Source organism: Xiphophorus couchianus, chromosome 17 (genome assembly GCF_001444195.1).
Source record: "Xiphophorus couchianus chromosome 17, X_couchianus-1.0, whole genome shotgun sequence".
Taxonomy (NCBI): domain Eukaryota; kingdom Metazoa; phylum Chordata; class Actinopteri; order Cyprinodontiformes; family Poeciliidae; genus Xiphophorus; species Xiphophorus couchianus.
The window spans coordinates 10,385,862-10,403,586 of NC_040244.1; the positions used below are offsets into that span (position 1 = coordinate 10,385,862).

Below are 17,725 nucleotides of genomic sequence, written 5' to 3' on the forward strand. Positions count from 1 at the left end.
TTTCAATCATGCAGGTATGCGGACCATTCAGGCAGAAAATATACATGTTTTTCTAATGCGTAGCATATAAAGATAAACAAGGCGCAGGGCCTGCCTGTGTGGCTCCTAACTAACAGTAAAGCTGCTCGCATATTCTATTCAGTGTAAATTCACAAAACTCGCTGCGTTGTGTAATAACGGCTATTAGGAGATGACTACAAGATCTGGATTGGAGTGTTTTATTTGGAGGGACTGATGTGACATTTGAATAACTGTATGCTGTCTATGATGGGCATTCTAATAAGCCTGAGCAAACACCTTTTGCCCGTTTCTCCCTGTCTCGGGGGCATTAATATTAAAAAGGACCAAGCTTTAGAACTGCGGATCTACTGTGATTGTTCAATCTGCTTCACGCCTTTACCTGCGACTTCTCATGCAGTGCTGTGCAAATGAGAATCTCCATACCGCCCGGTTTGACCTTTTGGGGTCTATTTTCATGCTCCCAACTATTTTAGAATGCTTGTTTATACAGCTTTGTTTCAATTGACATGTATGCGTGCATACATGTATGCATATTTCACCTTGAGCGGTGTGCTGTGTGTGTGTTAGGGCCTCCTCTTCTTCTCTCTCGCTCTCTTTTCGGTGCAGTTTCCAGCTCCCTCCTGTAGGACCTATTTTTCTGTGCCAAAAACGAGGTGTTTATACAGAATACTCGGTTTTACATACAGCGCGATCCCCCCCTCCTCCCCATCCATCCCTGCACACCCGTTCTCTTCAGGCACTCCGCCGTGTGGTCCCTGTGTGGCGCAGCCACTGAAGACTCTGTGACAAATAGCAATTATATTTGTGTGTTCTTCATGAATCCATCAAGCGCTGGCCTTTTAAAAATGCTCCCCAGATATTTGAGGCTGTCAGCTACTAGTAGCTGGGACCAAATTGGGATGCTGCTTAGACAGTCAAGAACCACTCAGCCCCTAGTTTCCCCTGTGATGTGTGTGACAGCGTGTGTAGGGGAATACCATGTTTTATTCAACTACAAACGTACACCCTCAACAGTTGTTGATGTGCTGGAAATAGGGCAGTTACAAGTCCAATTTGAAGCTTGCGTGTGTGTACGTTGCGTGCGGATGTCCAGCTCTTCCTCCAAAACATGTTGTTCCGGTGCCTGCAGTTGGGCTGTGTTCATTCAGTCATTTCAGGACTCTATTGCTTTCTTAGAAGATTGTTGGACTTATGATTTTTTTTTTTTTTAACTGAACTTACAGGGATTTGTAAGTTTCACATCTTGGTATTGGCTGTAGTAGGGATAATGTAGCTCTTTGCAGACCCAAAAGAAATTTTTCAAAAAAGTAACTTTAAAGTATCTTTAGATGAAATATCAGGCTATATTATTTCAAAACATATTGCCACAAAATGGAATTAGTAGAAACTTGAGTCCCAAGAGTTTTGGTATTTCAGACTCAATGAGGCTTTGCGCCTCGTTCATAACCCCAAAAGTCACAAAATACAGATTCCATGAAAACTTTGAACATGTTAAAACTGTCATATGTCACAGGAATACTGTATTAAATGAGTTATTTGAATAGCAAAAGTATGGCATCAATAATGTCAAAAACAGTTATTTGGTATTGTATATTTCACTGAATTAATGTTCTCTGGAATATTATTATCAATGACAACATGGTTTTGTCAGTCAGGAACAAACAAAAGTGTAAAATGTAATTTCTGCTTTAGTTTCCCATTACTAGACTAAAGTGCACAGTGAAAAGTTTTAATGGAATTCTACAGTTTTTCCTCATTTCTGCTTTTTCTCATTATCTCTTCATTTGTCTCCTGGTGACTGTACGAGTCTGTCATTGCCATCTTTGACAGTATGATCATTATTATGATCAATGATTATGAATATTGCTCCATTGTGTCCATTAATCTCAGTCTCCATTTTCAGCAGGTTAAAAATAAAAGACTGCCACTGTGTGATTACTGTCCAAACCGAGGACCTGCTACCGAATAGCAGAACTCCGCTGAGTTTAGCCACTTCTGTGGAGCTCTGCACTGTGTCTGAAACCCGACTAACCGCTTATGTACTCTACTTTTTACTTGGTGGTTTCTTAATAAGTATTTATACGTAGGCAAATTGGAAGGTTGACTTCCTGCAAAGGGAAGGCAATTATGCCTCCCAGTCTTCTTTGGCTGTTTTTATGCATCGACGTGGGTTTGAATGTGAGGGTCCATGCGGCTGCTTCACTTAAGCGAAATAACGGGAAATGGCTGTTATTAAGCTTGTTATGGCACTTTACAAATTGGATAAGAAACTGCTTTGATATAGAGATGAGTTTGTTATATTTTATTCAATACATAAAGCTTTGATATAATCTTTTTTGGTGTCGTATCTGACGTACGGGAGCTTAGTGCCGTATGTGGAATAATTAAACATTATTATGTTTAATAATAAACACGGGTTTATTTAATGTGCAGAAGTCTAAAGCCATCACTCATTTTGTTAAATTTAGCTAATTTTAAGTAAATTATGTTCTAAACTGTTTGTGCAAATAAAATGTGTGAAACGGTTTTGTATCCGTCCATTGCTATGTGTTTATCTGAGTTCGGCGCACGTAGTTACCGGGTCCAGTAGGGGGAACTCAGATGGCTCTTTCCCCAATGACACTCAGTTCTGGCTGGATGCTGAAATCCACCTCAACTGTCCTAAATACAGTCCTTGTGATGCAGTGACTGTATTATATTGGTTATTGCAATGCAAAACGATGTTATATGTAATATTTACTTTTGGTATTTTGAGATCACAAATGTATGCAAAAATACCAATGAAGCTCATGTTACATTTAGTCATAGTTCAACTTCATGTGCAAAATCTTCAGGTAGTTTGATAGTTTTTTAAGTTCCATAAAGCTGGAGGAAACGTCTTGAGTTCCTAATCATAATAAAGAACCAAAACGGAGAGGGAAAAAAAAGACAAAAAAGTTAATATTTGACAGGAATAAAACTTTCTGCGTAATTTGTTCTGGCAAAGGGATTTCCGTTAGATTTTATTCCATGAAAAGCCAAATACAAAAGGAAAATAAACAAAACAATCAGCAATATCACCCATAAAATTATACTTTGATTTTTTTTTTTTCTATGAGCGTTTGGGTTCAAACATGTTTTTCTTTGCAACAAAACACATAAATTCGAATGTGCCGTTAGTTTATTCCTCGATATATAAATAAAAAAATATTCCTCAGTCAGCTCCCAAAGCTTCGCAAACTGTGATAACACTGCGACTGCACACTGTGCTGACACTGATAAACAAGACCAAAATTGACTACGTAAGTGGGGGGAAGAAAAGGAAAGTTACACTTATTAAAAACGTGTTAAAAGCAGCAACAGATGGACCCTCTTGTGATTCTCCTTGTTAAGAATGATTCAGTCTCTCCATACATTGTCATGGATGGGGTTCTTTTGGCTTTTTGTCTTTTGGAGATGAAAAACCCAACAACCTGGCCTTTAAATCACTGCATAATGAATTCTGTGGTGTGCCATGCAGTTGTCTAATTCAAATTGCATGGAATCCTGATCCCCAAAGTCTGTATTTGTTTATTAAAGCAGGAGGCAGACGCCTGCATGAGGAGAAGGCGAAAGCCCAGAGTGCGTATTTAATTGCTTTGTTTTACATCCACATTCACGTCCGGCCTCTCCCAGGGTGATGTGTTGTTAAAAACTGCAAGGCCCCATTCCCACACTCCTGCTCTCTTGTTAACTGTAATTGCACTTGTTGGTGAGCTGACAGAAAGAAAATAAAGATGGAAACAAATTACCAGCATCGCATTAACGTCCATGTGTGCATCCACTTAGGGAAATGTGTGGGTTTTTTTTTTTTTGTTGTTTTTTTTGGGGGGGGGACATATGGAGGCTTGCAAAGATTTGTGTTACAACAGCTGGTAAATGTGACAGAATCTAAAGTTTAGTTGCAACGATGCCATATAGACAATGCATACAAGGCCTAAAATAAGTAAGAAGGGTTCACTCGGAGAAACTTAAAAAAAAAAAAAGAGAGATGAATAATTCAGAAAATCTGGCAGCATGTGCACATGTACTGTAGCTCTGATGTGCAGGGAAGCTAAAGCAGGAGTTAACTCCCAGTAGAGCTGAATGTGCAAGGTGTTCCTCTCAGTGAAATGCCACCTCCTTTCTCCTCACTCGCATCCTTCCTTTTCCTTCTTATCAGACAGGTTGCTGTCTCTTGGCTTTCTGCGACTGTCACACACGCACTTAGAAAGTCTGGTTGAGGCCATCTCTGAGCTTTCAGAGGAGAGAAGATCATTACCGTTGCAGACAGCAGCCATTTTACAAATTTGTACACTATCACAGGCTGCTTTCCTCCTTTTTTTTCTCTTTTTTTTTTACTCTAATAATCTCTCCGTCTCACTCCGACTTAACTCACCAAGGAGCTGCTGCCACAAATGTGTTTGACTACACAGGTGGCTTTCATGATTCTTTCACATGTGAAGTTGTACGTTTCTGCTCTTCGCTCGCTTTTTCGGGTTTGAAATATTAGTCACACGACTGACATTATCTTGTTAAGAGTGGTGGCAGATAAAGTGCAAGATGCAAGGAGGGCTGAAAGTTTAAGAATTTCCTAAATAGTTTAAGTTCCAGTTTATTTTTTTTTAAATTGACAATACCTATTAATAAGCATTGACATGTTAATATATGAGAATATAGCCAGGTGCCTATATTCTCATCAGCTTTCCTAAGTGGCATTGCACATTATTGCTTTAAGTTATTAAGGCAAACGAAAGTTTGAGCCATAGCAACAAAAAAAATGGCTGTATAAAATCAAGAAAACATGCTGTTATAATTCTATTATTGAATGTTGCCTTGCTGATATTAATCACAACTAAGCAATATTTTCCTGACTCCCTACTTTCCTTCATTGAACTGTGATTCAGCATCCAACATGTTGAAGCTCTGTTGAAGACAACAAAGAGCTCAAAATGACATCCTGACGTTTTATTTTCAACAGCCCAGCTGCGGTCCGAGTCTGATCTGAAACCAGCGCCTTCTGAGGAGGCAGAGCGAGAGACTGCCAAGGACCAAAATGGCTTTCCCCACAACAGCTCCGACATGCCCGCAGCGACGAACGCCAACGGAATCCACTCCGGTGCTGGCACCCCTGAGGGCACGAGGACGTGCACCTGCGGCGCCGGCGTTGGGGCGAACGTGGCGGGCAGGTCGGGCCCAGGGAACGCAACAGCAACGCCACAGACAGAGCAGCCCAGGAGGCAGCCGTCCACGCCTGTGTCTCACAGGGTGCAGAGGAAGCTGAAGTCCAGCTTGTCGGTCAACAGTGACATCAGCAGACGGAGCAAAGGCAGCTCCACGGGCTCGCAGAAACCTCCTTTACCAGAGGGTTAGTAATTGGCACACTGTTGGCAGTTAATGATTAAAACACAGTACTAATTCAAACTAACTTTTCTAACTCCTAATTATATAATTCTGTCTCTTCATCTCAGCTTCTGACAATCCTGATATAATTATAACTTTGTCAGCAAAGCTTCGAGCAGCAGGGTTTAGTCAGGGAAGGTAAAGGCAATTTAGACGCTAATGATAAAAATCGACCTTATGGCCTGGTTAAACAGTTGGTGTCATTTGGTGTACAGTTTCTCACTCAATATGCCGCCAAAATTATTCTAATATTCATCAGAAATTTTGGGGGGAAAAAGAAAGTTTTCTGATTCTAAGTTTATTGGTTTTTGCTTGATGGCAGCAGTTCAGAAAGTTTATAAAGAAAGCATTGACCTTGTTTGCATAAAATCAACATCCATTTTTCTTCATGTAGGAAAATACAAGCCTCCTGACTCACCAGAGTTCGATAAAAGATCAGATGAGCGAAACCAAAATGGCAGGAAGCTTGGGGCATTTTCTCGGAGGCTCATGAAGTAAAACCCACATCAGCTATCAATAATAAATTCTTACCTTCTCTCACCTTTTAATGATGAAGGTGGCTGACCTCTCGCATTTATCACTCCCGTCAACCAAATGACATCTTATCTCTCTCCCGTGGCTTTTATTTGCGTTAACAATAAGTCAGAGGGTGCGTTGGGCGTACGGGGAAGCCATCACTTTTGTCAGGTGAGAGGCTGAGGTGAGTCCGGTAATGAAGGCGGCTGGCCGGTCCTCTTCCGTCGGGGAGATAGGTGCGAGCGTCTAACGAGGCCTGAGAGCACGGGGTGCCTATTATAAGTCGTGACCAACCTTCTTCGGGCCCCTCACACCTCTCTGGGCCCTTTTTGGCTCTCCCCACATCCCATCAGCAACACCTTGGCCCTCATTAGCAGGGCCCTGTTGCTCCCCTCTTCAATCTATTGCATTTGGTGGCTGTGTGTTCTCCGCCACTTCAGTACGCTTCCCAGGGGATAAGCATATTTCGCTGTTTATTTTACTTATTTACAGGTCTATTTCAATAAACTGCGTTATGTTAGAGCTTACAGCTAAAGGAAACCCAAGATTCAGTTTCAGAAAATCTGAATATTACTTATTCATGCATAAAAGAAATGATTTTAGTGGAGAAATGTTATTACTCAAGTCACTGATACCCTCCACAAAGATGGTAAATCACAAATGGTTACTGCATAAACTGCATGTTTTGAAAACGGAATATAACTATATTAATGGATAATTAGGTGGAAGGAAAAATGTGGTTGAAAAAACCCCACACACTAGGATAATGGCAGCCTTGAGGATTGTGAAGCAAAGTCCATTCATGAGTTTAGGAGGAGATTTACAAGGCTTGTACTTGTTCTGGAGCCAGAACATCCAGAACCACTGCAGATGTATCCACGACAACAGCTACAACTGTTGGGTCGAGGTCGCCGCACCTGGAGGAACAGTGGAGAGGGTTAGAATCCAAGTTGCCATGGTACAGTGGTACAGTAATTTATGCAAGTAGCCCTGACCAAGTGTTGAGTGTGTATACTGTAGAGTACATGGATGTACTTTTCTTACTTCTTTCTACCACTGTTTTACCTTGCTTTCAAGTTTCCGGATTGTTGAAAAATACTTACATACTGCCCTTTGACCTTTATTGCCTTACCTCTCCATGGCTTGCGTCAGTGACTCAAATCAGCAGCCTTCCCCAGGATTGTGTATGTCCTAACTTTACATTTTTGTATTCAAATTGTTTATTCCAAGGCACCTTAGAGTCCTTCTGCACCTGTTGTGGAAAACAGAAATGTTGGGGGGGTTGAACTACCTGTTAGCTTTAACCATCTAAATTAATCAAAATAAATGCTTGAAATATATCCCTCTGCTGCTCCAAGTTTGAATTAAATATAAACTGTAATTTGATTAAACAAAAACAAAAACTTCTGTGATTGGAAGATGATTTTAAATCGGGCTGTCAGGTCTTTAGTCGATGCATCAGAGCAAAACCCACACAACCAAAAACAAAGGCCGTACCCTCATCCTCAATTCTTCTCAAGTTTAGATAAAATGCAACCACCAGACATGTTCTCGATGTGTCATGTTTTCCACGTCTTAATTGGTGGGAAAAAACAGAGTAGAGGAGGCGCAGGAAATAAAAAACACTAACCGCTCAACAAGTCTCATTACGGCTTTCGCGTGTTGCCTTTTTGAAGATGCCAGAGCTCTCAGTATCAATATGCTCGTTCTCAACTGTTTATTTCCCCCCGGATGGCAGCCAAGCTGTTGTTTGAATGTTTACACGGATTAACATAATCTGTTTGCCTGTGAAATTAGCCTCCTAAACAGCCCCTCTGAACACAGGAAATAAAAGGCGCGAGCTAGCAGAAGCTAGCTCTGGGGACTCTCCCGCTCTGAATGATTCTTGGCACACGCCGTTGGCTCCAGAGCCAACAACCCCGATGCTTCTGAGCAGCCGTTTAGCAGGCTGCTTTTTGCACAGCGGGGTGGGCCGTCTCAACTCTTGTTGTCTGTATATCGGTTCAGATCTCCAAGCTGCTTTGGCCTCGTTCCGAGATTCAGAGTCAACCCCCCCTTTTTTTGTCTTTCTTTTCTATTTCCTCGGATGTTTTTCTGCCTTGACTCAGTCATACATTATAAAAGGGCCTGCTTTTAAGTCGTATGTGGTGGACCTTCACCATCCGACCCACATGGTCACTGAGGCTCCCTCTCCCGCTTTCTTTTTTTTTTTCTCCCTCTTTGAGGGTTTCGATGTTTTGCACAGCTTGCCGCTCCGAGGCCCATCCAGCTTGTTTTGTGTCACGCCGCTCCCCTTTATTTTTTTGATGTCAGCTTTCCACACGTCTCTTACTATTTCCTCAGAGACGCCTGGACGCCGGTTTTCGGGCTTCATCTCCACCGACTGACATTAAACAGGAGCGTTGTCAATGTGTGCTGCGCTTCAGTCTGTCCGTCGGTTGGCTTCTCTCCGTCTCTGCCCGTCTTTCTCGTGTGTTTTCTGGCCGATCTGTGCCTCACGTCCACCTCTCTTGTGTGCAATGTACGACTCTCCCCTCGTTCCCCTCCCTCCATCTCCTCCTCCTTGCTGGCTTCTGTAAGATCCAGACTAATCGCTGGTGCTGAATTATACATCCAAGTGAATAGCTGAGATGGCTGTCCACTGCTTAATGTCTGTGTACTGTTTTTGTATCATACTCAAAGTCTGCTGTTGCACTGTTGGCATGGCTATACCCTCTGGGTGTTTCAGAGTTTGTTAAGCTGAACTTTAAAGTTTTGAGCTGGTTTCTTCGGAGCCCTTGCAGTTCACTGCCAGTAAACAGCAGAACGAGCCACATTTTCTGTCTGCCAAGTTCTCTGGGTGTAGATGCAGCACCCTGCAAAATATTTATACCCCTTGGACCTTTTTTCACATTTTGTCATTTTACATTCAGACGTCATTGCACTTATTTTTTTCCCCCGGCTCTTTATAGATGCATCATTTTCACATTTCTTTAAAAAAGTATTTTAAAAAACATAAGTCATGAAATTCTGACAGGACTGCAGCTAACAGATTATTCTGACGATTATATAAACGGATTAACAACATCGGCACATTTTACAGATTAGAAATGCATTAAAAGATGGGATTATTTTACTGAATTTGAACCAAGTGAAGCTAAAACAAGGCGATTTTTTTAATTCTTTTTTTTTTTTTTTTTAATGGCCTGTTTTGAGATCTATGTACTCCAGTTAAGGATTAATCAATTGCTAAATTAGTTTACGTTTATTTAGAAAACTGATTTATCACGATTAATAGAATGGCTGGAGTTAGGCCATTTGGACATATACCTATTTAGGCTAGAGATAGTCCAACTGGCCTGAGGATTTTATCTAGCAGGTGTTCAGTAAATAGGGCCATTACCTAGGCCAAGTACCCTGGTAATGGCCTCAACGCATCTCACAGTTGCACAATTGTTCCTTAGACTTCGACTTCGACTTAGACTGACTTTGTTGTCATTTTCAATGCACAGGGTGTATACAGAACGAAATTTCGTTGCATACGGCTCAGGATAATGTTTGAGGTTCCAATGTTGTGAGTAAAATAAAATACAGTATAAAATATGAATATAAATCTAAATATAAAATATAAAGTGCAGGACTGACAGTAAAATAGAAGTTATTTAGCTCTGTACATGTGCAAGGTATAAAGTGGAGACCAGTTTTTGAGTGCAGTCCAGTTAAGAGCTCAGCAGTCTGATGGCAAGTGGGAAAAAGCTGTTTCGGAACCAGGTGGACCTGCACCGGATGCTGCAGAACCTCTTTCCAGAGGGCAGCAGGGAGAGCAGTCCATGGTGGGGGTGTGAGGGGTCACTGATGATGTTTCGGCCTCAGGACACGCATCCTGCATCGATGGTTGACCTGACACTTCGCCCTTTTGCCTGAGCTGGGTGTGGAAGGTTGTTGCCGAAGCAGTTTCTCCTTGTGTGCCTTCTTCTCACTCACATGAGAGTTACCCAACTCTTTTGCAAGCTCAACCAGGAAGTCCACCCGTCTCTCCTGCACCCCAATGCATGCCTGATAAAGCACATGTGCATTCAGTGCTGCCATGTCAATCATGTTTGCCAGGTTTGCTGACCAGCTGTCACATAGTGATGGAACCTTGGTCAGCCCCCGCAAGATTATGACTGAAATAAATGCCATTAGTTCTTGTGAACTAAATAGGTGAAGCAGTCACCTATTTATCCTCCACAGCACAAAAGGCTGCATGCAAATTTGCATGTGCTAAGTCTCCCAGATTTCTTTTGCTTACATTTTTTGCATGATTTTTTGAGGTGGATCAACACAATTAATACCCTCTTAGCTTTATTTCAAAGAGAAACATTACTCATTTCTTTTAGAAAAACCTTTGCATATTTCTTGAAACAGATTGTATGTTTTGCAAACTCTATGTACATTTGGCAAAATGACCTGGATAATGCAGCACAACATCATGGATCAGCTGCAAAAGGTCACATCTTTCCAAAAACACTTCATGTATGCTTCAAAACTAAACTGAAGAGCATTACCTACAGGAGATCTGATCTCCTGCAGGTATCATAGATACCCACCCCCAACATGGACTATTCACATTCCTACATTCTGGCCTGACGGTCAACGGCCACATTTACAATTGAAGAAGAATGCTAATTTGAGCCATCAGAGTCGTCAGGGTGGACTCAGGGCCTTTTGGCCCTGTTCAGCCATTCTAGGGAGAAATCGAAAACCCAGACATTCTAGTGTTAATCCGATTATCCATTTCAGCCCTAAATTGTTGCAAGTTGCCAAGAGGTACATTTGCAACACAAACTGCATTAAGCAATTATCCTGAGGTATTACTAGTTTCCGTATAACAGATTTTCCCACCTGAGCTGTGAATCTCTAAAACTCCTCCAGAGTCGCCACAGGACGGTTTGCTTTTTGTGTTCTCTCCTTGGTGTGCCAGCTTAGGTTGCACGGTGCACAAACGTTTGATGGTGTTTTAAATTTCTTCCTAAACTTTAAGATATTCACAGAACTAATTAATGAGATTAAATTATGCACAGATTTACTCGCACAAATCGTAGTACTTCCGAAGAAAATTTGTTTAATTGGATTTAATTTGGCTTTAACAGAGTAAAGGGGTTGGAAAATTTATGGTCGGCAAACATTAGTCAGATTTTTCTTCATTCAAAAAAAAGTAAAATGTATGAACCATATATATAGTTTTCCTTCCACCTCACAGTTTGTATTATGCTCTATCTGTCTGTCACTTAGAAATACCACAGATAAGCCTTAAGCTTTGTAGTTTAATGTGACAAAATGTGGGAAACTTCAAGGGGTGTGAATACTTTGCGAGGTTCTGCGAGTTCTCATGCGTCTTCCATCACCGCCCGTGTCGAGGCCTCAGATAAGGATAATAAGATGCATTCAAACTTCAGGCGTCCACTCTGACACGTACGCAAGCTCTTCCTCGTTTCATATTCCTCTCGCTATCTTGTTTGTATCAGCCTGCGCTTCTGGTCAGCTCTGCAGCCCTCAGCACTGCAAAATTACAGGAGGAGAGGGGCAAAAAAAAAAAAAAAATCCTTTCTACTTTGATTAATCAAACATGAACATTCAGTGGGGCTCAGTTCGCCTTCCCTGTTCTGTCCTCCACACTCTGCACCGTTTTTTTTTTTTTCCCCCTCTAACCCAATCAGTAACAGGCACTTCTGACGGCTGGAGATGGGCTGATGAAAGTCATGCAAATGCAGTCTGTTTGTAATGCTATTTTTCCCCGCATCCATCCACATCATGTCTCTTTAACACTCCAAAGCAGTGGCGCGGCTCTGAACTCTGATCAAAAAAAAAAAAAGAGAAACAGCTGCGAGGAGTGTGTGCCAGGTTCACTTACGGAAGGACTTATAGTTCAACAACAGAACTTCTTGGAACTTCTCGAGTGCTGAAGAGAGTTGGATAGCATTTATTTTATGCATTTATATTTTCCGTTTTGATGTATTTATTTTAATATTTTTAGATTTGTTTCCAGATAGAGAGCATTGCAAATATTTATACCCCTTAAGCCCTTTTAACAATTTGTCAAGTTGTAACCACTGACATTTCTGTGTTTTTTTTAATTGGGATTTTATGCAATAGCTGTAGCAGCGTGGAAAAGTTTGATGTTTTGTTCCAGTATTTTCTGGTTTTGGGTAAGTTTTGAAAAAAAAAAAATGAGGGTGTAAAAATATTCCTTTCTTTTAAGTCTCCTTCTTCCTTCCCTTGTTCCTTCCAGCCTTTTTATTGCCTTTCCAGCTGCTTAAAAAGCATCCCCACGGCATAATGCTGCCACCACCTCATATTGAACACGGTGGGTTCATCAAATTATCCATTAAATGTCGAAACCGCTTGAATTTGAGAGAATTACTTTGTCCTCACTACTGTGTGTCCTATTGGTCAATACTTTTCAGGTTTATGAACGTTCATGGGCAAATTTGTAACTCAAACAGGGATTCTTGATTGCAGCAACGCAACAAACTGTATCCCTGCCTCACATGCACTAAAAGTGTGAACGGGGAGGTTAAATGTTAATCAGTGGTCTAAGTGTTTTCAGGATTAATTCACCTATTTGGCTGAGTGAGACTCTTAGACATTGATAATCATCTTTGTTTGATCAACCCTACAGCTTGCATGATAACTCCACAATTGCTTAACAGCTCCGTTAATAAAAACTGCAGGATAGGAATTATTATTTTTTTATTTTCTTGTTTCTCACCATTCCTTCCTTCTTAGTTAAAATCACTCGTTAACCACAGACTTGCTGTGTCTCTTCTTTAGGCATGCTTGTCACACTCACTTTTCACTCGTTTTCAACACTTTTTTTTTTTTTTTAATAAACGAAGTCAGTATTTTACTTTGGTTGTCAACAGAAAAATACTTCAATAAGTTACATAATTTTCTTTTTGTGTGTGTGTGTGTGCGTGTGTGTGTGTGTGTGTTTATTCACATTCCCTGTGTCACCTCACCCACCCCACCCCACCTCTTGGCACCCTGCCTGGCTGTGGCTCGCACTCAGATTGCTGCGTTCACTGCATCCTTGCCTGTCTCTTCTGCGAGTTCCTGACGCTCTGCAACATGGTGGTGGCCCAGGCCTCCTGCGGCGCGTGCACCTCCGAGGCCTGCTGCTGCTGCTGCTGCGCCGACGACATGGGCGACGACTGCAACTGCCCCTGTGACATGGACTGTGGCATCATGGACGCCTGCTGCGAGTCGTCGGATTGCCTGGAAATCTGCATGGAGTGCTGCGGCATCTGCTTCCCCACATAGGTTTGCTGGGGCCTCCGTGGCGTGGAATATAAACATGTGCATCCCAATATATAAATCATCAAAAAGTTCATTTACTCTGATCATTCGAATAAAAGCTCAACAGTTGTCAGAACCATTACGCAAACACTGATATAGTTCAAGCTGCTTTTTGTTATTGTTTAGCGCTAGCAGAAAAATTCTGTTTACTGGAACATCAGACTTGCATACGATCAACAAATAACAGGCAGCAATTCCAATTAATAGTGTTATCAATTAACAGTGTTGACTCTAACAACAGAGTGTTGAGTCAATGTGGATAAATAGAAGGTTCAGTGGAAGGAAAAAGTGTGATAGAAAAATGGACACAGCACTCATCAATCCTGAGAGGATTACATGGGCCCACAATACCAGCTTTTTTTTTCCTTTTCTTTTTTTTTATTGATGCATAAGTGCAACATAGCATGGAACCATGTCGATGTTGATGTGAAAGAACTCAGATTGTTTTAATAAAAATAAAAAATAAAAAGATTGTTTTAATAGTGGCCCCCCAACTCTTCTGCATGGTTAGCTCTGGTCTTTCTAATTCACATCTTGATTATACCCCTGAGATTCTTTTAAGGATTTAGAGTACTTTTCTAAATAATCAAACAGTTACACCAGGGTCACTCGACCCAGTTTTGGTTTCTTTCCTGTTGTGTGCAGGTGTCAAATCCCACTGAAAAATAAAATGGACGCCCACAAAAAGCTTGTCAGCAGAGAGAACCTTAAATCGACTTTGCTTCGTAATCTCTTCAAGAGCAAGATTGTCCATTTTACTTGCATCGTTTTTCTACCACACTTTTTCCTCCCACTCAACTTCCAATAAAAAATTGTTGAGTATAGCATTATGTGAACAAAGAGACTCTTTGGGGCTCAAAGGACAGAAATAAATAACTGAAATTTATCACTCTGTTTGTAATCAGTCTTTATAGTGAGTTTCATCTTGAATTACAGTTATAAATGAACTTTTGGATGATATTCTAATGTATTAAGATGCACGTCTCATGGAACTGCTACCTTTGAATTCAGCAGAAACAGGGAGGTGTGTGTGAAGGAGTTGGACACTGGGCTCAACAGAATAAACAGCCCAGCAAAGACTACAAATAATTCACATTTATGAATGTGTCATGCTTTGTTAGTATGTTAACTAGTACAGAAAAGCATTATCATAGGCAGACTTCAAGCATTTCATTGTTACATAAAGATTGCTGTTCAGTTACATCTTTTTATGCCGCTGTTTAGTCTTATTGGTGATCTAAATGCATTTTGAAGATCTTGTTTCTGTTTTGTTTATTTTTTATGCCAAAAAAAAAAACTTAGATTGCGATTTTAGTCCAGTCAACACTGTAAACATAAGGGTTTGTGATGGTGAATACATTCCTCATTTCATACTGTAGCCTTGTGGATTTCATTAAAACATTATCTACTGTATAGCAGATGAAACTGGTGAAAATTTTAAGTGTTTCAGGACACTTTTCTGCTACCTTCTGACACAAAACCTAAGGGTGTGATCTGGAATAATTGCATTTGCATTTCTATTTTGAGCGTTGGGGGGGGGGATAGTGGAATGAGCAGCACAAAATTGTTAATAAGCTTCGCAAAAATTATACAAAGTGCTGGAATAATTTTTTTTTCTCTGAAGAAGCTCATCTCACATCAGATTTGCAAACATTGGAAGACTGTTACTGGAAAAAGAAGCACTTTAAAAAAAAAAAAAATCATTAAAAAGTCTGACCAACAGAATATTACTCTGTACTGATATATACATGTTCAGCCTTTGTTTTCCTATGTTAGCCTGTAACAAACCTGTTTTGTCACTTGCATATGGTACAACTTTCTTTCACGATGTGTTTGTTTTTGCAATGCATTCTGCATAAATATCAAAAATCACAGATGACTAGAGTTGCCACTTGAGCAGCTTTTGGTTCTCCAGTCGTCTGAGAATCAAGTGTCACAATAAAATAGTAAACTACTGCAGAGTTAAGCAGTACTCCTCTATTTTCTTCTCTGTATGTCATGATGAGTTTATAGTGAGTCACCAGCAGAGCCATTTCCTGTCTTGGAGATCCGCTTTGATGTTGTTTAAGTGATGACGCTTAACGCCGGCCCTCATTAGCACTGCTTACTAAACGGTCACAAGAAATGTCCCTTTTTAACGCCATCAAAGATGATGTGCCGTCGTGCACGGCTCGTCTTAGCAGCTCAGTGTTATGAGTACACTGGGGGTCGGATGTGCCCCTCTTCGGTGGATAATCTGCGGGAAGTAAACCTCGTTTTCATGTTTGTGATGCGCCCAAACTGCAAATGTGTTACGGGCTACAGAGTGTCAAGTAAACACGATTTAGAAAATGTGAAGAATTCATGTAACAGAAGGAACCTGGTGATATGATGAATTGTTGTAGTACACCTCTGTTATTTTGATGTCTTTTGTTTGTGCATTTCATCCTTGTGTCATTTTGTAGTTTAATAGTTTTGCACATCCTTTGCTAACAAGGAGATGGTGACAGAAGGAAGGGCATGGCGATGTAAGTTGGAAGTTGCCTTACACAAACATCACCAATGTGATTTACTGTTTTTGTATGAGCAACGATGCTAAATTTGAAGATGTCTAACACTTTTCTTTTATTCTACAAACTGTCGTGACAGGAGAAAAGTAGCAGTTGGAAATTTAGGCAACTCCAAAGCATGACATGTCCACTTCTGTGCATCGCAGGTATGTTTATTGATGTAAAATGAGTTGTCAATTGTGCCAAACACCACCATTTTGAGTCATTTGGCTCATTTGTCTGGGCTTATTCAACAAAGAATGCTTTTGCCAAACTGTTCAAGTTTGCTATGTGAACTTTATATGTTTTTCAGGCAAAGGGAAAATAAGCAATTCTTCTCTAATAATGGGCACGCATTTACCTTAAAACCCAACAATCACCACATGCAAGAAAAATGGCAAAACCCTTCTGTTTTTAGCCCTAATTGCAGAGCAGACCTTTTTGTTTCTTTTATTCTGCAAACTGTAGTTTGGCTTGGCAACACCATGTGCCAATTTGGTCTTAACATGCTTCTCAACCAGACAGACATTTCAGCAAACATCAAGTGGATAAACTCCAAAACAAGACTGTAGGGTTCTTACATTAAGATATCCCTGCGCTTCAAATAAATTCATTATTTCAGTCAGTGTCTGTATTATGCCAATGTCCTACATTAGAAATAAAAACTTTTCTTATTTTGCTCTTTAGATGCCGTTTACTCCATTTTTATTGGTTCCTCGTGAGATTGCCTCCCACAGTCCTCCTGTTATCTCTGGGAGAATCCTAACATCAACATGGGTACATGCCACACAACATTCTCTGAGGTCTTACACCTCCTGCTGGTCGGGATAGCAGCCTGACCTTTACCCAACATTACCTCCTATTAACCCCTCAATTAACCTTGAGGCCAGGCCCTCTGGTGGAGAATCTGCACTTTCTATCCTCTCTTTATTTTTGCCTCATCACTTTATGCCCAGATTCGCCCTGACCCCCGAAAATTGCCGTCTTATTTCCCTAATGCGGTAGGAAAAAAATATTTCTGTCCTTAAAGTCTGTAATCATGCAGGGGTTGCACTTTCATTTTTTTTTTCTTACTTTGTTCCTTCTTTAAAGTGCAACTCGCAGGCTGAAAATTTCGAAAAACTCCAGGTAGAGTGCGCAATGACCTTTTCACAAAGTCTTCCAGATTTCTGCTCCTCTAATCAATCCCCCTCTGATCGCCTCGCTGTGTGCCGGATTGTAATGTCACAATTAGGGCCGCTCCATTGTTTCTGTTTTCCGTCTGGGGAGAAAGCTGGCGCTTCTCTGATCTCAAGGTCATTTCTTTTCACAGTTTTAAATAAATTATTGGCCTTCTCCTCTGTTCATCCATCCACTCCCCCCTACCGCACCCACTCAATTGGTAGATGTGTTGTTTTTTGTTTTTTTTTTTTACCAGAAAATGAATGGCTCCCATCCTCAGCTATGAGAATAAATGCTGCTTTTTGTTGTTGGATATGATTAGAAAAATATGGGGAACATTAATGTTGTTTTGCTTCTCTCATTTTTGTATCAGATCTAACATTAAGAATTGTATACTAATAACATAATGATTATGTATAATGTCACTAATTAAACCAAAAAAAAGGAGAGGTGACAGTAATGTGTTTCCATCTACTTTCTCTTTTTCTGCCCAGAACATCAATTTGTTTCTGCCAGGAAAATGTGACTAATGCGCATTTTAATTATAGTTTTTCAAACCTCGTAGGTCTTTTAATTTAGAAGATCTGTAATAGTCATCATTACCCGCCTACTATAATTGTAATTATTCATTTTGACTTTTTTCTTTTAAATATTGTTTTCAGTTGTTAAAGGTAATAATACAATAAATGTCAGCATCTTTATGAACTAGCCAAGCGCTAGGTAATACAATCAAGATGTTATGAAGTTTGAGTTAGCTCTGAGGTGAGTCTTCAGAGAGCATT

General features: G+C 40.6%; 1 protein-coding gene across 2 annotated transcripts in view; it reads left to right on the forward strand.

Moving 5' to 3' along the window:
- The window catches only part of mdfic (MyoD family inhibitor domain containing), a 30,744-nt gene extending 13,341 nt beyond the window's left edge, over positions 1 to 17,403 (forward strand). For both annotated transcript variants that reach the window (XM_028044035.1, XM_028044034.1), the window contains exons 4-5: positions 5,000 to 5,386; positions 12,968 to 17,403. In XM_028044035.1, the coding sequence (XP_027899836.1) occupies positions 5,000 to 5,386; positions 12,968 to 13,218 (638 nt within the window). In that variant the 3' untranslated portion in view covers positions 13,219 to 17,403. The remainder of the gene's footprint in view (positions 1 to 4,999; positions 5,387 to 12,967) is intronic.
- The last annotated feature ends 322 nt before the right edge of the window (positions 17,404 to 17,725 follow it).